Source organism: Symsagittifera roscoffensis, chromosome 8 (genome assembly GCF_963678635.1).
Source record: "Symsagittifera roscoffensis chromosome 8, txSymRosc1.1, whole genome shotgun sequence".
Classification (NCBI taxonomy): Eukaryota; Metazoa; Xenacoelomorpha; order Acoela; family Convolutidae; genus Symsagittifera; species Symsagittifera roscoffensis.
Window position 1 is genome coordinate 38,018,030 of NC_087069.1, and position 20,957 is coordinate 38,038,986.

Consider the following 20,957-nt stretch of genomic DNA (forward strand, 5'->3'; position numbering starts at 1 on the left):
AAATAATCAACATTTACGCAAAAACTACTTTGTTAATTGATAAGAAAAATATATCACAGGAAGCCTCTTACGCAGCTCAACAAAGTTTAAGAAGGGTTAAATCTCCAAAAATTTGCGCAAATTGTTTAAAATTTATTTTTAAACAGAAATTCTGGGTTTTATATAGTAAAAATCACATTTATTGACTATCAAGTGAAATTTTTTTATTCAATAAATTTTTTTATTCAAAAGTTTTGATTTACTGCAGATTTCGGGATGAAACGACTTGTGTTGTTTTTATAAGTCATTAAAGTATAAAAACTAGGTTAAGCACCATTTGTATTGAAGAATTGTTCTTCAGATTGTTTTTATGTCAGTAAATGAAAATCTAAATTTTCTGTGGAAAGGATTTTAAATACAAAAACTTCGTTTTCCGGTTTTCGTCTTACTAGCATGAAGTCAATTGGTAGGTTTCTTCTTAATCATAGATCGTGCCTTGTTCATGGTCTTCGCGCAATACCTAAGTGCTCGTATTTTTTCGGTATTTCTAGTATTGTTTGAAATTTGGCGTAGATCTATTGAGTCGTAGAGACATTTCTATTAAATTTTCTTACCCATCTAACATTTTTGCAATTTTGGAATTGTCTTATTCCAATTTTTTTACTTCTAGGTAGGTTAAGGTCTTGTTCGAGACCTTTGGTCGCACCAGATGAGTTATTACCTTTCGGTTATACCCATAAAATTATTTCAGATAAGGTGAACCGTCTGTTCGTCACGCTATCATTTTTTCGGCCGGATAGATTCGTGCAACTTCTTAGCCTAATACCAATCTTAATCTTACTCTTATATCTCTTAGTCTCAATAGATCTAGTGTATATTGGTTTTTGCGTATTAGTTCTTGGAGCTATATCCAGAAGGAGAACAACTGTAGTCTATGTTTTATTCAATTTTTTTTGGTGCTGAAACACTACAAATAGTTTCAGCACTTACAAATCAGTGTCCTTGTTAGGAATGGAATATGATTGGTTAGTTTTAATATTTTATAGGAATAGAGAATTGCATTTCATAACCAACTATAAATTCAATTTAGAACTGGTTCCAGTAGATACAAACCACACCCGAAAATTAAGAACTGCATCTTTTATTCGTCACTGGCAAATGTATATGTACTATACCGCGTAACAAATTAGAAAAATGCAACATGTAATATAATACTCCCTTAAAAAGACTACATATATCTAGGAGGCGGATCTAGGATTTTCAAAAAACATTCAAAAATCTTGTCGACCTTTTTTCAGGTCGCTGGAATTGATTTTCCGATTTCTCCCATAGCACCAAAAAGACCTTGTTAAGGCCAAGTTGTTTGCGCCGCAGGCGAAGTTTCGAAAAAACAGGACAAAAAAGGCGTTTTTATGCACTTTTCCGAAAAATTTGACCAAAAAAAAAAATGTTTTTTCGGAGCGCGCTCCCCCCTCAAAATTAGTATAAATTGGGGCCGAAGCAGCCTTTAGAAAAAATTTAGTGTTCGTCAGGCACAAATGATTATCTCAAACTAGTACAATGGGGGCCCTTTGGGTCGGCAGGTGGTCGAATCCCTGAGGAAGAAGCGTAGAATCGCCCCCCCCCCCCCCCCCCCCCCCCCCTAAATCCGCCCCTCCATATATGGGGTTTTTTCCGTTATAACCCCGTAAAGGAAAATTTGCACAGCTCAAATTTTGAAAGCGAAAAGCGGAGTGAACATACTTTCTGTTATGACCTCTCTAAACCAGGCTGTTATCCCCTGGCAATTACTCAAAATCTTAAAAACTACAAAATAAACGCAAAATATAAGACGCGGAGCTCATTTGATTTTGAATCTTATCGAATTTTTGCAAACTCCCAAAACATTATATTGCAAAAAAATAGGTGTCTATTCGATTTTAATGTACATAGCCGTATTAAAATTGGCAGATGCTTTACATATAGCTGTATGTATAAGTTGGGCATAGCGATTGAACTATTTGATGCCTTTCAGCGATCTGGATAATTTCAAGTCAAGTTTGCAAAAAATTCGACAAAACTTTTTAGTCGGAAAAAACTAATCACGTCTTTTTAGATCTGATCAGCTAAACCAGAGCAGAGCCAAACGATTTCTTGGCAACACTTAAAATCAATATTTTTGGCGTTCATCTTCCGTTCAAATTTGTACAAAGTTGACATGTCACAGAACTACAGTGCTGATTTAAATTAACCGGACAAAACGCGTTAAACTAGAAATTTAAAACGCGTTTTTCTCAAATTGGGTTAAGATTAGACAAAAAGTGAAGAGAACAAAAAATGCTTAGAATTTCACCAGAATTAATATGGTGCCATTTTTTCTCCGAAATTCTCAACAAAAATTTTACCCCAAAAATGGGTAATTTTGGCTTTTTTCAAATAATCAACATTTACGCAAAAACTACTTTGTTAATTGATAAGAAAAATATATCACAGGAAGCCTCTTACGCAGCTCAACAAAGTTTAAGAAGGGTTAAATCTCCAAAAATTTGCGCAAATTGTTTAAAATTTATTTTTAAACAGAAATTCTGGGTTTTATATTGTAAAAATCACATTTATTGACTATCAAGTGAAATTTTTTTCTCTTATACTGGTTTTTGGAGATTTAACCCTTCTTAAACTTTGTTGAGCTGCGTAAGAGGCTTCCTGTGATATATTTTTCTTATCAATTAACAAAGTAGTTTTTGCGTAAATGTTGATTATTTGAAAAAAGCCAAAATTACCCATTTTTGGGGTAAAATTTTTGTTGAGAATTTCGGAGAAAAATGGCACCATATTAATTCTGGTGAAATTCTAAGCATTTTTTGTTCTCTTCACTTTTTGTCTAATCTTAACCCAATTTGAGAAAAACGCGTTTTAAATTTCAAGTTTAGCTCGTTTTGTCCGGTTAATTTAAATCAGCACTGTATTCGATGCGGGTCGAAACAGTGTCTTTTTTGAGTGATCACACCTGATAGAAATGCGGTATTTCCTCTCATCGATGAAAAAAAATCATTAATAAATAACTCCATGCAAATCAAAAACATATTCACCTGTACAAGCCACAGCTTGTACCACTTCGCTCTCCAGTGGACCAGAGAGTGCAGTCTTGCATGGAGTAGCATCACCCATGGTATACACTACCGACACTGTGTATCTGGTTGAAGCTGTCAAATTCCGAATATAGATATCGGATGAGTCATCGGCTGTAATTGTACTGAATGGTGTGTTTGGGGCAGGGTGCACTGATACCACTTTGAACTTGTCAGGTCTCCCGCTTCCAGGTGATAATACATAGCTTGAAAATATGGCAAGAGTTGTATCGTCAAAATAATGCAGTGCCCACCCGTGATCCATATTCGGAGGCGACGGAGCTTGAACAATTGGAAAACAGTCAATCACAGAATTTTACAAAACATACCTACTTTTGAAAACAAAATTAGTGTATAAGCCATTAAGAATATAAAAATCATAACAAAAAAACCAATCACCCTACAAACTCTTAACATAAATATATTGCCTTTCAAGTGACAGGTGGGAAGTTTGAATAAACAATCAAGATTACCAAAATTCTCGAATCAATTCCGAAAAATGTACATCTTTTGAAGTATGATGAGTGCGATTGCTTTAGGTTTTGACATGAAAGTTTGGAAGAGAAATGTGTCATGCACATGTATGTTTTGTTTCAGTGGGGTGCAATTAATTTCCATGATTATGAGATTTAGTTTTAATGTTAAGACCATAAGTCATGCAAATTTTTCTCAAAGAAACACAGGCCAAAATGACATTCTCCTGCATTTAAGGAAAACTTTGACCAAAATTTTCTGTCTGTTTTTTTTTGGCGAGCACTCCCCAACAGTTTAGTAAAATTAGTGCAAAAGGCGCCATTATATAACCTATAGGGTTGGTCAGAATGGTATAAATTTGAATGCCTTGTTTTCTATTAAGCCAATTTAATAATGATTGTTTCGGCAATCTAAGTAAAAAGGAAAGTGTTCTAGGTGATATAATTGGTTATCATTAGAGGCACTTGGACTGCATATTCACAATCTTATTGTGGAGATGTTTCGTTTTAAATGAGAAAGAGTTTTATAATTCGTGGTATTTCTTCAGTTGTTTTTCGTGAAAGTAGTTCTGGTGGTGTATTTCTACTAGGTGTGTCTCGGCAAGGTTTTGGCCGGCTGTAAATTTTTGTGTAATTTCGGAAATTTTATTCGAATTAGATGAAATCTATATACACTATACTTGGGGTTAAATTTTTGTGTAAAAAGAAATTTATGGGTTTATGATCTGTAATTAAAACTGTTGGACGTGTTGATCCAAGGATTAAAAAATCTTTTTCTGCTCATGTATAAGTTATAGCTGTACATTCTCTCGTAAGTGTTTTAGTTTCTTTTTGTTTGTGATTTGATGTAATTGTAAAAAAGCTGCGCCAATTCCAAAATTAAATGCGTCGCACACTGAATAAAACAGTTGTTTTGGATCTGGGATAATGTTTTATATTTGTGCAGTTAGAACTGTTTAAGTTTCATCTAAATGTTTTCATTGTTACAAGGTCCATTCAAAATTGTTTTGTTGTGGTAATATTTTGTAAAAATGTCTGAGATATACTTGCACTTTTTAAACATAGTTGCTTCAGAAGTTTCACAATCAAAAAAATTCTTGTATTTTCTTTTTATTAGATGGTGGTTCAAGTTTTAAAATTGCATCTATTCTGAGGGTTTAATTGTATTTCTTCAATGATTGTCCGAGAAACTTAACACGGTTGAGAAAAAAACGTGATTAATCTGGAGCTGCTTTTATTTTTACTTTGAATAGAATTTTGTGATATTTTCTTGTTTTGTTTGTGATTATATGAAAAACATCATCTAAACATTTGATAACAAATTTACTTAGAAGAAGTGATCTAAAAATATTACTCATGATGATAGAAAAAACTGCTGGTCTTATCAAGATGCCATAGAGTAATCTATTAAGTTCATACTGTTGGTTTCCAATGACAAATTGTGTCAAACAGATGATTGTTCATCAGATGGCATTTGGTTATATGCACAGTTCATATCTGCAGTTATATAATAATGTCCGCTGATTTTAAGGAGAATTAATTGTTTTGGTTCTATGGGTGATTTGCATTTTGATTCGTTAATTAGAGAGTTTGGATTTTGTTATATAGAGAGTTTAGATATGGTCCACCTAATACTATCTTAGGAGATTCGTTTTTGGGACAAAAATGACCGGGTTTTTGAATGTATTCCTTTTAGCTTATTGTTCTTTTTTACTAGGGAAATGATTTCATTTTTTTCAAGAACATCTAGTATTTGCAAATTGTTCAAAATCTTGTTGAATTATTTGAGTGTTGGAAGTCAAACATTGTTAAGAAAATGGAGTTGTTTGTTTGGATAGTTCGAAATTTCAAAAGCAGGTATGAATTAGGGGTTTCTGAATATTTTTTAGATTTTCGTTTGATTCACTTGTGATATTATTAATAAATCATTCATTGTTCAGTTTTGTTGATTGACAAAGATTGATTTGGGAGACCTAAATTTATATTAAATGTTTAAAATTTTTTCTTGACTATGGTATAATGTTGCGTTGGTTTCGCAATGTGCGCTTAGTCCTAAAAAATTCAAAAATTGTATGGTGAATTGTTGCATATATATATAGAGCAATCCATTACGTCGATATCTGTATTTTTTAAAAAAATAATTGGGTGAAATTGTTACTCTGAAATATTTATGACTTTGAGGGATGAGGTCAGACATGTATACCTTTTGAGTGTTTTAATCATTTTATACTGTTGAACTTGGTTGATTGAACAATCATATGCACGTCCAGTTAATGGTTCGAAAATTGTCCTTTTTGTAACATAATTTTAACTAAAGTACTCTGATGAACAATTCTTTCAGTATATGCTGTTCTGCATTTGTATGAATTTCTAATGTTTCTGTGTTTTCTATCCCTGTGGGTCTGAAGTCGTTTCGTTTGTAGTTTCTACTTGATTCATTTGTCGTTGAGATTTATGTGTTTTACTTCTATAGTTATTAGACTGTTCCTATCTGAATATTGTGATTTGTTTCGATGCGGTGATTGGGAATATATTTGTGATCTATTTTGTTAGCTATATTTTCTAGGTCCATAGTTATTAGAAATTTCGCGAGATCTGATGTTGTAAATTATATATATTGTAAGATTTATTGTTTGGGTAGTTCCGGTATCTTTTATTTGAATAACTTCTATTGCATTTATTTGGTAAAAAAATCTATTACGGTCGTATGAAGAGTTTCTTGAACAATCTTTTCAATAACATCGGTTGCTGTTAATTGAGTATGATCGATTTCTATTGTAGTTGGAGAAACTACTTCTACAAGATATAGATCTTGAAGATTAAATTCTGTACGGATTGTTTTAAGTATTTGATCGATTTTATCAGTTATGTGAAAAATACTGTGAATTTCGTCTGGTGATCGTCCACGAAAATTGTTGCAATTTGGTGATTACTATAACTAGGTGGGAGTGGTTGCCCTGAAATGTAATTAATTTGAATAGCTTTGTTTGGTAAGTTTTCAACTTTTTTCATGTATTACTAACAAAAATTAATCGGTTCTTCATGTTTTTGAGGGCGGTTTGATTTATGTTGTTGTTTTTGTCTGCATTCGATAATAATATGTCCGTTAACATCATTTTTTAAATGAGAGGGTTCTTTCTCTAAACTTTCAGTTCTTGTTGCGTAAATTTAGGATATGAGAGATTTTTTATGCTAAAAGGTTATCGGAGTCTTGAATTTTTACTATCTGTGACCTATTTGTCTGAATTTTACTGAAATAATGTAAATTTAATTTTTCTGTTTCTTCTAGTTTCATTGTGATTTCAGCTTGCTCTAATTTACCAACGAGTTTTGAATTTACAAACTTTTTTTGAGCTGCGCCTTTGACTGTGGTTTGTATAATTGCTGTACTTCTATGAACCCGATTTTGGTAAAGTGGTGTTTTTAGAGGTTATGTGCCTATAAATGCGACAGCGTTCAGGTAATTTTCTATTGAATATCAGAGTCTCTTCCTGCGGAAACCATTTGTGGTTTGTTTGACGTTATGGATAATCCACCCTGGCGGTATGGATTCATCGTCATTTGGAGTGATTTTGCTTTATTTGGTATTTGTGTAAAGTTTGTAAGCTGAGTTTTGTTAACTTCATGCTGTAAAAAATAAAGAAGTGGAATTTCATTCTCATTGAATCAGGTGGGTAACCTTGAATTTTCATTTGATAATGTGATTGTATGTTTTTATCTGGTTGTACAAAATTTTATTATAGAGAGTAGTGTTAGTGTGTTTGTCGTCGACTTTCTGAATTCATCTAGAGCTCAAAACAATCGGGTTTACAAGTACCATCTGGTTGATCTATGTCGTTTCATTGGTTTTTTCGGTGATAAGTATTGCACTGCTGTTGATTTTGATGTAAGTTCTCTTCATCGTCTGAAGAATGTGGTTGTTTCTACTGAGTTGTCTACTTTTTGAGTCAATTGTTTTGTTGAAAAAATGGGTAGTACCCAGTGCGATCTGTCTAGGGTTTTCTCTTATCAGAAAATTTATAGATTGAGTTGTTGAAATTTTTGGTGCTTGTTGATTATAATTATGTTGTTGAGTTTGATTTTGGGTTGTAATAAATAGTGATGCTATTGAATTGCAGATATGGTTATTGGTAAAAAAAATCATAATTATGTTTTGCAAATTTATTTCCTTTTGTTTATTTTGGTCTATCAAATGGACGTTTTTTAGTCATAAGTCTATATGTTCGACAATCCATGTGTGAATACTTTGGAGCTACTGATATTTTTTCTGTTGATTGTAATGTTGTTGGTGGACACGGAGTTTTATTTTTGTTATTTGGTCCTGAGAGTGCAGGACGTGTAGGTAAAATAAGTTGTTGTATTGTTTTGGGTATTTTTAAACAATTTCTATGTTTACGAAAAATGATGTCGTTTGAATATCTCGTTGTGTTAAATTCGTAGTTCCGTTTAATTTTTTCTTGTGTATTTATGAATATTGAGTTTAAACTGTAATTGTAAGTCCTCTCTTTAAACGTTATGTTGTAAATCAAACGTGTCGTGTCGATTGTTAATGGGGTATTTTTAACCGATCTTTGTGTACTGGGATAGTTGCAGTCGCCACACTTGAAAAATCAATTGGCAATTTAACAAATTTAACCTAGCATCATTCTGGGTCCCATAACCAATCTGTTTCGTCTGCAAGCATTTTGTCTTTCTCAATTTGTGGCCGAAAGTTTTTTCTGGCTTGTGCACTTATATCTAAATTGTTTTGAAGGTAATCTGTAAGAAACCATGCTAGGATTCTTCGTAGATCGGTTTATTTTCTTAGTAAATTATAATTTCAGTAAGTGTTTAGCGAATGGAGTCTAAAAATTGTGAAAAAAGATTAATTTTGTCTCACTTTTGTGTGTCGAGTTGTTTGTGGTGAATATACATAGAATGTCTTCGAGACTTTTGACGTTGATTAATTTTAATCTATTCCGTTGAATTTTGTGGAAAATCTACGTCTGTAGCATCTGTTTGCATTCGGTGTAGTGATTTGTTGGATGATTGTGGTGGTAGAATTTCGATAGTTATTACTCATTACCGGTAGATAGTGACCTAGTACTTGTCTTTGTATTTTACTTCTGGGAATTTTTGTTTACATGGACTGTTTCTTTTCCGGAACAAGTTTACGTTTAGATTGTGACAAAATTGTTCTTATCCTCTTGCCGGGTCGCTTAGGGGTCGATGACGATTGAGAAGATACTATCATAGTAAAAATTATCGTCGTATTGGATCCTTTTTTGCGCGGTTTAACGGTTATTTTGTAATTTTCAATAAGTCTTATTGGTTGATTCCAATTGTATATTTTTACTGGTTTTTAAATATAAGAGTTTCTTATTCTACGTTTGCCTTTTATGGAAACTGCTCTTATGACTTCTGATTCGGAAAAGTATTGTTGTTTTTCTCCTCGTTTGATTTTTTTGTGTAGCAAGACCCAAAATTTTCAAGCTTTTGTATGGTTGTTGAGTCAGATTCCAAAACAGCATTAAGTCTGCTGGAGAATTTTGTTTTTCATAATTTTTTGTTTATAATTTGATCTGGTAACTCCTACTTTTTGTGTGGTCTAATTACGAGATCGTATTTTGCTTCTGTATATAAATAATTTTGATGGACGATAGTTCGTTTGTTTCCCAATTTATCTCTTGAGATAAAAAAACTTACAACTTTCGTGAGACTATCCTTATCTTCGTTCGGGGCGTCATGCTGAGAAGTTTTGTGGAGAGAGTATATCAGTTCGTTAGAATGATTTTTCACTGCTCTCGGGTGTTTTGTTATTTACATCTAAGTAGACTTAATCCGACTTAGTTGGGGTTTGATTTGTGATCAAGATTTGGAGATAGTATATCAATCCACAAGTTTCAGGTATAATTAGAACACAAAGAGATCGTTAGATACATTTTTAATTCTAACTGGTTCTAAGATTTACCCTAAGTCTGCATCAATTAAGAGGTTGGGGTCAACTTAAGGATGAGTAATCGAAGGTTTTCACTGTTAAGCTTAATTTGAATGGATAGTTAGTTGGAAATTCTTCAGTTGATCCTGGGTCGTAGATGACAAAGGTATGGAAATTGAATCGACGGTTGAGGTCGTTAGACACTAGTTCTAAGAGGTGGGGTAAAAAAAATTCTAATTGATCCAAGGAAAGTTTTGGTGATCAAAATTTACAAAAATTACATTTGTGAATAAAAATTACGTGTTTTAGATTTAAGGTTTAAAGGTCCAAGGATAGCTTTGATGATCTTGATTGTATAGGAATAAAATTAAGTTTTAAATTAAACAAAGTAGGCCTTGATAGGATTTAGTTGAAATGAAATGATTTCAAAAATGGTTAGAATTTAATTTTTAAATGAGGTAATTGGTTTTAAATCAATTTTATTTGTTTACGGTGATATGGAACAATAACAGAAAAAATCCTCGAGGAGCAAGGAAGTTTTTATTTTCATAAAAATTATCATGATTGCCTAAAAAACTAATTTTTTGTGTTTTCTATTTATCTTAAATGAGAAAGTTAACGTTTTTTCAAAACTACTGCAAATTTGAAAGTTATGAGGTAGACGGAAAATTTGTAGTCGACTGGGTATGTATATGATTAATATTTATTCATCGTGATGAGAAAACAAAAACAAAACATAAAATAACAATTACCCTACAAACACTTAACATAAGTATCTTGCCTTTCAAGTGACAGGTGGGAAGTTTGAACGAATAATCAACATTTCACAAAATTTCCAAATCAGTTCAGAAATTTGTATATATTTTAAAGTACGATGAGTGAGGTTGCTTAGGTTTTGTAATGGGAGTTTGGAAGAGAACTGCGTCACGCGCATGTATGATTTGCTTCAGCGGAGAGCATTAAATTTCCAAGATTGTGATATACATTTTATGTTTCGACGATAACCCAAGCATTTTTTTACAGAGAAACACAGGCCAAAAAGTCTTTTCAGTTGCTCCTTGTGGCTCTATATCAACGATCAAAAAACTAATCAAAAGGTAACATCAGCTCTTTATTACAATTCTTCCTCGAAGAAAAACTTGAACAGTATCAAAAAGCAGAAACTAATTAGGTTTTGCGTAGCTTAAGCTTTTCAAAAAATGAAAACTGTTGAGTTTAAATTCCGGGTGGCTTTCACATAGAGTAATTTCGGAAAGTGTTTACCGTCTGTTCGTCACGCTAACTTATTTTCGGCTGGATCAATTCGGGCAACTTCTTAGTCTAATACCGATCCTAATCTTACTCTTATATTTCCTAGTCTCAATAGATCTAGTATTGCGAGGTTATAATCAAGAAAGAGCTACTGTTTGCTAAGTTAAACTTATTTTTCTCTGGCCTAAACAATAAATAGTTTCAGTTTTACAATTTTGTGCAAGTTATAGTAATGGATCATGATTAGTTGGTTAGTTCTAAGTGTTTTAGAGCGATATATATCAATAATATAATTGGAGATAGAAAAAACTTGTTTTGAACTGGTTGCACTGTGACTTTTTGAAGTTTGAACAGCGAATGCAAATTAGGTTAAAAAACAGAACTTGTAGTAATAAAATATTAATCTCATCTAATTCTACCAGTGTGCCGCCTTCATGTGGTTAATAACACCGCCTTCAAATAACACAATTCCAAGCTCACGTCAACAAGGAATGCAGATTGCTTGCGAAGCCTGGCTTTCGGTTTCCACCTCCTCATTCCGGCTTTATCCCGATGTACTTGATTTCCGTGTAATAAACCGAGAAGAGCAATTAAGCGAGTGTTCGTTTCATGCATAAGGGCGAGCTCATTTCAGTTCCAATTAACTTGCGAGTCTCAAAGACTTCTATTGCCCACACACCTCAATATCCTGTTTTTTGTATGCCAGTTACAAAAGCTCTAATCCTTCAGCTCAAAACAATTTCCACCCAATGGTTCAAAAATATCTAAGAAATTACTGAGTAATCAGCAAACTCATAAAAAGAAACACCATTAAAAACTCGAAAAAAAAACTGATGGCATCAAACCTTTCAACACTTTTAACCCCTTTAACTCAAATTTACTAATACAATGAACAATTTTACAATTCAATCAGGGGCGGATTTAGGGGGGAGCGGGGGTGGGCGGACGCCCCCTTCTCAGGGATTCGACCCCCTGCCGACCCAAAGGGTCCCCCCTTTGATACTTTTTCAGAAATCAATTTTTGGCCGACCGACCCTAAAATTTTTCTAAAGGCGCCTTCGGCGCCAATATATACTTACTTTGAGGTGGGAGCGCGCGCCGAAAAAACGCAATTTTTTGGTCAACATTTTCCAAAAAGTGCCTAAAAACGCCTTTTTCGACTGTTTTTTCAAATTTTTGCCTGCGGCGCAGAAAATTTTGCCGAAAAAGGGACCAAACAATTCATTTTCCACTCAGACTCTGAGCCAATGACAGCAAATCATCCACTGCCCATTTCATCAATAGGGACAGTAGTTTAGTGATACGTTGCCATTCAATGAGCTATGATCGATAAAGCAAGTATAAGAATTGTCTAATATTTTCTGTTATTATCAAAATTGCATCATGATTGATTCTGATTGGATTAATTAACAAATCTGAAAATAAAATCTATAAATTCAAACATTATTGAAATAAAACCGATGTGGTTAACTCATAGAGTAATTTCGGATAGGGTACACCGTCTGCTCGTCACGCTATCTTATTTTCGGCCGGATAGATTCGTGCAACTTCTTAGTCTAATACCGATCCTAATCTTACTCTTATACTATCTAGTTTCAGGTTGTTTAACGAGTCTCTGCTAGGCTCAATAGATCTAGGGTATACTGGTTTATTGCGGCAGCTGAAGTTCTCTTGGAGAGGCAACTAATTTTTAAGTTAAATTCAAATCTCTCTGGTGCTGAAATTACAAGTAATTTCAGCACTTACAAATAAGTGGGTTGTTAGTTAGATGGATTGTGATTGGTTAATATTAAATATTTTACAGTGGTAAAATATCCAATTTATCCAATTACAAAAAGTAGTTTAGATCAGGTTCAACCCATCCGGGTTTTACAGAGTTTTTTAGAATTATCTTTCGGCAATTTGAAGGATGGATGATGAACGTTGGTATTTGGCAAATATCATATTCTTGTTCGGTTCCTCTTGGAGAAGAAGTTACAGGACGCTGGAATTAGGGACATAAAATCGTTGCGTCGTCTTTTAATAACGACTGTGATCCCCAATGAAATCAATCTGATTTCAAAATGATTTGCTATGACGGGTTTTTCTGTATTACGTAGAGAACTTGTTTTGTGTGCAACCTCGTCTGGGAATGGCGTGGAGATCGTGTGTGGAAGGGATGCCTCTTAACTCGGATCTTTACGTATACTTGAACATCGAGGTGGTCATTGGTCTAGTTCAATGAAGTCCTTTTCTGCGAAGTCAAGTCGTACTCTAAATCCTTTGAGTTGTGATTGTGGACGGCATGTCGGTTGTGCTAAGCCATTCTTTTGTTCGAGTGTGATGGGATCATTTAGTCTTTGGATGTTCGTCATTGTTGTTGTGTATTGATCTATATACTGCAAAGTATGATTTACATTTTATAAAATTCTGTTAATCCAATTTTTTAATCATGATTTTAGTTAATCGTTTTCACAAAAGCGTTTTGTTTTAGTTTGGTTATTTTGAAGAGTTACTCACCCTTGAGTACCTCTTATTAAAAATAGAAGTGTGGTCACAAAGCGTGGATGTAGTGCGGTGGGTTAGGCCGGCTATAGAGCATGCTCAGGACGTCCTTTTCTGGTGGGTTAGGCCAGGAGTGGGAGTATGATTGCGTGCTGTTTCTTTGAGAGGTCCTGTTTTGTGATAACGTTTTATGTTGGGTTTATGTTGTCTTTCTTATGTTACTTTGGTCGTGTCCTTTTTTCAAAAATCAAATTGTTTTTTGTATGGGTTTGTCTTGCGACTTTTTTGTGTTTTATTATTTCTTTCTTAGACTTTATAAAAGTCTTCAAAAGAAAAAATTATCCAGTTTTAAACTGGGTTAATCCGGTTTGGGTACCGTTGGTTTTCTTTTCTTAGTCATGCTGTTATTTTATGATTTGTGGCGTTTAGTAAGCTGCGTTGGTTAGTTTGGTTTAGTATATAATTCCTTTCCAACCGGGTTAAAGGAAAGTTTGGAACTTGTTATCGTGTGTTAGAGTTGTTGAGTGTGAAAACTTGAAACTTAAAATCATTATTTAAACAATTCTTCGTGGGCGAGCTGTGCGTGTTTGGATAGAAGTCTTGTGCGAGTGAATTAAAATATCAAAAGGTTAGTACTGTTTTCTCATTTTATCAATTTATTGCATAGAATTTGAATTTTACTGCGTTTGGGGGAAATTTTAAATTATAAATTTTCATCGTAATTAATTTTACTGCTTCATGGGGAAATAATTTATAGATGAAATTACTACATTTGGTATGAACTTTGTTACATTATATAGTGCAAGAAATTAATGAATCTTAAGAGAATTTAACAAGTTTGTAATTTTATTTTTCTTTTCTGTTTTGTAGGTGATCGTGGTGTGAAGACTAGAAATATAAATGAAACATTAATAATAAAAAACGGTTAGTACTAATTTAAATTTATTAGTGAAGAGTATTTTAAATTATACTTACCTGATAATCGTCTGGGAAAAGCCGTGGGGGAAGATGTCGTGTATCATATCTGATGTTGTTAGTAGTTTGGCTAGTATGCGAATGATGTTTTTAGTTTGGAGCAGTGGCCAAAGCAATTGAAGTGCTTTAATGGTTTTTATTTCTTCGGTGCCTACTGCAAACTCGTAAGGTGTGTTTTGAATGAGGTTATATGTTTTGTGATTATATTTAGTATTGTGAATGAATTCTAATATTGGTATTTCTATAGGCTGGATAAATTCATGCGGGATAAGGAAGGGTCTGGGTTCTTCGGCGTTAAAGGTCTTCGTGATGGGGCAAAATATATACATTTGGGTTACTGGGTCATAGTTGCGAAGGATGCCGTGGAGGTTAGTATCTTTGATGCAATACGTAAAATTAAGGAAAAATGGTGAAGTGTTTTTTGAGTTAAGAAGCTGAAAACGATAGTGAGGTTGTCTTGATGGGGTATACAAATCAAAATGATTTTGGATAAAACGATAGTATGTATATGTGTGGGTTTGTTTAGTGCGTAACATAATATCGTGGGAGCAGTGCAAATTGCGTTCATGTGGTGAAAGAAAGTGAAAGGTTAGTGAAAATAACTGAAATTTGTCATGGAAACTTTCGTAAGCTTGAATGTCAGCTAGTGATTTGGAAATGATGTGATCATATTTTCTATCAAAATTATTAAGTGTGAATACGTATGATGTTTTGATGAAAAATTTTTCTGTTAGTTGTGGGTTAGCGAAGCGGTCTTCATCTAAAAAATGGTCTTGATCAGAATGGATGATATTATGGTCGTAAAATTCTATTGTAAATTCGTTAGCTCGGGGTGCAGTGAATGTTTTTAGTAATTGTTTATATCCTACGTAAGTAAATTGTCTAGGTGTTAGTGTTGTAGTGAGTCTATATAACATGTCTTTGTTTTTTTTCTATGTCGTCATGAGTATTAGTTAGTGGTAGGCAAAGGGGGTTAGTAAAATGATAATAAGCTGTCCAATGAAGTGTTGGCATTAAAACATGTTCATCTACAAAACTACGTGTGTCATTAGTATCGTTAGGTGTGTTTAATCTATATTGTGGAAATGAGGGTAAGGTGATTGCAAGAAAATTTTTCGTGTTGGTGTGTTGCGGGTGATTAATATATTCGCAGGCTGTTCCGGGTTTGGTCGGGAATGGGTGATTCGGGAATTTTCGTTTAAAAGTGCGATAAGCTCGGTTAGTACTACTAGGTGTTTCGGTGGATGTGGATGATTGTGCTAATGATGCAGTGTAAGCTGAGGAGGGTGTAGGAGTAGGTGGGTTTGCGGATTCTATTGTGGATGACAGTTGATGTATTGTGAGGGTGTTAGGGTGTATTAACTGTTGTTGTAAGGTAATAAAATTATCGAGTTCCTGGGAAATTTGGGGGGTATCTGGAGAATTATTATATGATCGGTCGGAGTGAAGTGGAGAGTAAGTTGGGGTCACTTGCGAAGCATAAGAAGGAGTGGAAACGGATGGGAGTGAATTATTTGATGGGATTGGTTGAAAAGGGGGTTTTGAAAAAACTGAGGAGTTGGTCTGATTATTACTTGATGGAGATGGTTCGGAGTCTGCAAATTCGTCAGGGGTTTCTACATTAGGGTTATTAAGTTGTGAGATAGAGTATAAAACTGAAATATCTGAGTTAGTATCAGAATTCGTGCTTGATGATATATTAATAATAGGAAAATCGGGTGGTGGGAAAGCAAAAAGTGGAATTATTGGGATTTTGGAGGTTGGCTGGGTGGGAATTTGAGCGATGTAAGGATCCAAGTTGTCGGCTCATCGTGGGCTAAAAAAATGATTATTTTGAGACTGAAAAGTGGTGGTGTGGGGTTGTTCTATAATTTGTTCGTATGTATTATCATTTTGTGAATGATGTGTCATTATATGTTGGATGGGCTTTTGTGGTATATTTGGTCTAGAATTTGGGTTATTTGTGATTGCTAGGTTTCGGAAATTACGTGGGACTAATGATAATGGATGATTTTGTGGTAGGGGTGGCAACTGTGGTGCGGTACGTGTTATTTCTATTTTATTATGTTCTTCGTCGTAAGTGTTTTGTCTTGTGGATATTTTCGTGTTATATTCTTTTATTTGTGCGTCTAGAAGTATTTTGGTTATTGATGATGAAAAAATTCCAAAAAATCTTGTAAACAGTATGTGTGCTACACTTGCTTGTCTGTTTACTTGTGTGTGTATAGCGCATGTGTCATAGATTCCTTTTAAAAATGAGAAAAGAAGTCCTATAAAGTTAAACATTGCGTATAAGATAGTTAATTTTTCTAAGATGTTATAGGGCCATCCTAGAAAAGCTAGAATTTCGTTCTTTAGGGTGACAAAACTGAAAATATTTATAGGTGAACTATCTTGTGGTCTGTATTTTTCACCGTTTAAAAATATATAATCTTTAATGTCTTTAAAGTATCCGCTATAATCTTGTGTATAAATATCTGCAAATCCTGCGGTTTCGGCAAGTTTTCTTAAATTTTGGTCAATTGACTGTCTTTGTATAGTGTCCATTTATGTTAATAATTCTTGAAATTGTTGTGTTTTAATGTGATGTTGGATATCTGATTTAGAATAAATTCCAATTGATTGTAAATCAATATTTGGGTTACGAGCAATAGCTCTGATGCTTTCGGGTGAAAATTTTTCGAGTGATTGCATTAACGTAGGGTATGGAGTAAGGAAATATTATTATCTTCATCAGGATTCAATTGTACTACATTGTGGCTATTTTCTGATCCACATGGTACTGCGGTATCCCAAAAATATGTTCGTCTTGAAAATGTGTCGACAAAATGTACTTTATTTTTATAGATTATAGGGATTCTTTTATAACAACGTTTATCTTCAAAAACATATAGTGGTGATACTTTTTTGTTACAATTATAAAACCATAAAAAATTTCCTTCGTAGTCTAGAAAATTTGATCTATTTCCTGACAATAAGTATCCTGCGTAGGGTATTTTTAATACTGCTAGTGCAAGTGATTGTAGGATTTGTGTCCTTTCCAATTGGCATAATTGGTGAAGTGTTTCTAATTCAGAGAGTGACATTTCTTGAAACATTCGACTAATTGTGTAGTCTAACTTCATATCTAAGTGAATATCATAATGGATATTACCGAAGTAGGTGTTATTTATTAGTGATAGTTCTTGTAAACGTGTACTTTTACTATCATGGGGCTTTAGTTTTCCACCAGGTTGACCTGTGCTTTTTTGAAAATTAACTGGTATGTATGATGTTCCTTCATTTAAAGGATGACTTGTAGCATAAGGGTCAAATTTTATTTTTCCAGTGGTCATGTCGAAACCTTTTTCGTATTCGACAAGTATTTCAGAATATTGTGTTTTATAAAGTGGGTTTCTGTATTTGCATGCAATTTCTGTTTCTTGATATATTTGGAAACGTGTTAATTTATTTTCTATATCATGAATATTTCTAAAATCATTACTTTGTTTTCGGGATGGATTTACTTGTTCGTATGGAATTGATTCTATAAAATATTTTTCATGAAATTTTATCATTCGAGCGTGTATTTTTGCTACTTGAAATGTTGTGCATGTATCTTTGGGAAACCAAACAATTGTTGCTTGTGTCCGTGTAGCAGGGTCACAATAACCTTGATCATTTTTGCAAGGTAATCTAATTCCTTGATAGATCATTGTGTTATCTGATCAATCTCGTGTGAGTTGTACTTTTTCGAGTTGTATTTTCCAATCGAAAACAATTATTTCTTGATATCCTTTATCTTTTGTGTCTGCTTTGCAGTTTGAGGGGTCATTTATTCCAATGTGTGGTATCCAGTGTTTATCGTGTATGTCATAAGTTAATCTTCCGTGTGCGCCGTTGTATGGGTATTTTTCGTCTAGTTTTATATGTCCTTGATATCTTTCAAGCTGTGCTTGGTGTACAGTATCGGCAAAGACTTGGAAATTTACTAGTTTCCTGTCTGTGTTTTTATTTCTTGTGATGTTTAGCCTGAGTAGTTCGTTTTGACAATCATCGGGATTTGGATGTAGAAGTCGTTCTATATTACTTTGATACAATGATTCGTGATCAAGTCGGTTTTTATTTCCGTTCGAAACTTGTGAACAATGTACTTTCTTTTCGGAAAATGTTGCTGTAAATTTATATCCGGTGACTGTTGTTGCTCGGGCTTTTGAATACAGTATTGCTATTACATTTGTAGTTTCTATAGCTTGTGGTTCTGTTTCGCATTGTGATACTTGATTTATTGCATATTTGTGTAGTGTTTTTTGTTCGTTTTCTTCACAATCGTAGTGTGTTACTAATAAATCCTGGGGTCCTGTGCGAGGAGAAGGATTTGTGTTCTGGTCGGAAAATATTAGAAAAAAGATGTGTTAAAATGTTAATATTTTTAGAATATACATGTGTATGATAATCCTGAGTATGTGTTATAAAATGTGATGTAACCAATTGTGTTTTTGGTATATCTATCGTATTTATATATTACTTCAGTTGTTATAAATGGTGGTGGTAGCGATTGAGCTGTTATATTTGGTGGATTTAATGGGTAAGGATGTTGAACAATATTCTTAAGTTTGATCGTGATTTCGAATTTCAATTGGAGACTATTTTGTTGGATAGTCTCTGAATTGGAGAGTATTTGAATATTGTGTTCACGAATATCTTCGTGGATATCTTGTCTATATTGTAGTCTATTGAGTGCCCAACTGTGGAGGCGGTTACTATCTTGATGTTGTCCAAATAATGGTGGGGGTGCTACGAATGTATTCCAATCTAATCGTAAAGGGATATTTGTTGATGATTGTTCTCGATATCTAGCGTCGAGGTTATTTGGAAAATTTAAAGGGAAAAGCGTCGGTGAAATGTGGCTTAATGATGGTGTTGACGGTAGCGATAATGTTTCTGGTAGTGATGATGATGTTGTATCCTTAGAAATATCTATTGGATCATTTATTAAATTTGGTTCACCTTGTGTGAATGATTGTGTTGTCCAATATGGTAGTCGTGATGTTTGGTTTGGAGGGTTAAAGGGATTTTCACGTATTTGTTCAGATGTTGGTGTTAAACATAAGTAATCTGAGGGTATACTTGAGGTGCTACGTTGTGAAAGGAGTTGGGGAGTTTCTGGTAATGTACTATTTGGGTTTTCTGAAGTGGTTGATGTTGGTGATTGGGGTATATCAAAATGAACTCTGGGGGTTTGAAAACTTCTGGTTCGTCGTCGATGTATAATTTGTCTATTTATTTCGACTGTATTTTGGTTTTGACTAATGTTTCTTATTCTACTTAATTTTTGTGGTAATGTGGGATACAAGTTATATGTTGGTTCACTTAGGGGTGCCTGTCGCTGAACTGGTTCTAATGGTTCGGATAAGCGAGCGTGTTGTTCTTCAAACGTGTATGGATTATCTTGGAAAAAAACTCGTGTGGATGTTTGGGGGTTTTGGGTAGTTGTAGGTTTTGTTGGGGTTTTTGGGATGATGTCGGTGAAGACTGATTTTGTGATTAATGGTTAGCAATTTTTGAAAGTGTTCTGATTGATTTTTTCTAGTGGAAAATTTATGTTTATTGTAGTATTCTTCAATGAAAAGAATTAAAAGAAATGATGCTAAAGCGAGTGTGATTATTGCCTTTTTTATACATTTGCACATTGTCAATATTAGGGATGATAAAAATGTTATGAAAATTACAAATAGTAAAAAAATATCTGTTCTACTAAAAAATGTTCGTATCATTTAAATAGACTTTGGATTATCGTACCTGTGAATATGATCAATGATTTAGGAAAGTTGGAGATATATTTCAAATAGGGAGTAAAAAATTTAAAAAATGTTGCAAAAAATTATTAAAACGATTATAAAAGCTTCAAAAGTATCAAACAGGAATATAAAAAAAATTTGAGTAGTATGAAAAAGTTTATGAAAATATTAAAAATTGTGTTTTTAAAGATATTGACTGATCGAGAGAAGAGCATTTAAGAAATGATTTCTTTGTCGATTATTTTTTGTTGTCTGAAGCGAGATTCAAGTGTGGTCGAGTTATTTTTGATTTTTTGACAAGTGGGTTGAGTTTTGTGAAAAGTTGTTGGGGGCTAATTTTATGGTGTTTGGGAGATCTTCTTTGCTTGGTTTTTATTTTTTGGGTGATCTGGGGTTTTTTTTGAGATATTTGTACTTTAGGCTAACTGAATGTGGTCCTGTTTTTATTTTAGGCTAAATTACCAATTTTGGTTGGAGGGTTTTTGAGGTCTGATTTGGGAAAATATTGCTGATCTTTGCGTTATTAGATAGGGGAGGGTTGTGATATTATGGTGGTATTTATTTTAGTTGTCAAGTTTTATCGGGTTGCTTATTTTTGACCTGGAGGTTGTAAAGCTATATTTATAGATATGCCTGGAGTTTAATATTATTCGGCTAATAGGTTGGTGTTAGAGATATAGAAGGTGACGGATTTAACCGAATTCTATTGGCTGAACTTGAACTAGAATTGTTGCGTGTTTGTCAGCATGTTATTTTGAAAAATGAAAGTTCAAAATGATCCTGAGGTGCAATGATTATTAATCTAAAATTAAAGTTGTTTTTGAAATTCAACTTTTTTTAATGTTTTAGATTGTGGGATGAATGTTTTGTAGTTTTTACGTGGTTGATTTCTAAGTCGTGATGATTCTCTATGTTCTGATTTTTCTACTTGTTCTTGTGGTAGAATTTTTTCTATCATTTTCCTTTTTTTTTTCTTTTTGAGGTTTTTTTG

General features: G+C 33.6%; 1 protein-coding gene across 1 annotated transcript in view; it reads right to left on the bottom strand.

The window, feature by feature from the left end:
• The window catches only part of LOC134852916 (uncharacterized), a 191,936-nt gene that overhangs the window by 114,730 nt on the left and 56,249 nt on the right, over positions 1-20,957 (bottom strand). The window contains exon 5 of the mRNA XM_063868781.1: positions 3,048-3,368. Within this exon, the coding sequence (XP_063724851.1) occupies positions 3,048-3,368 (321 nt within the window). The remainder of the gene's footprint in view (positions 1-3,047; positions 3,369-20,957) is intronic.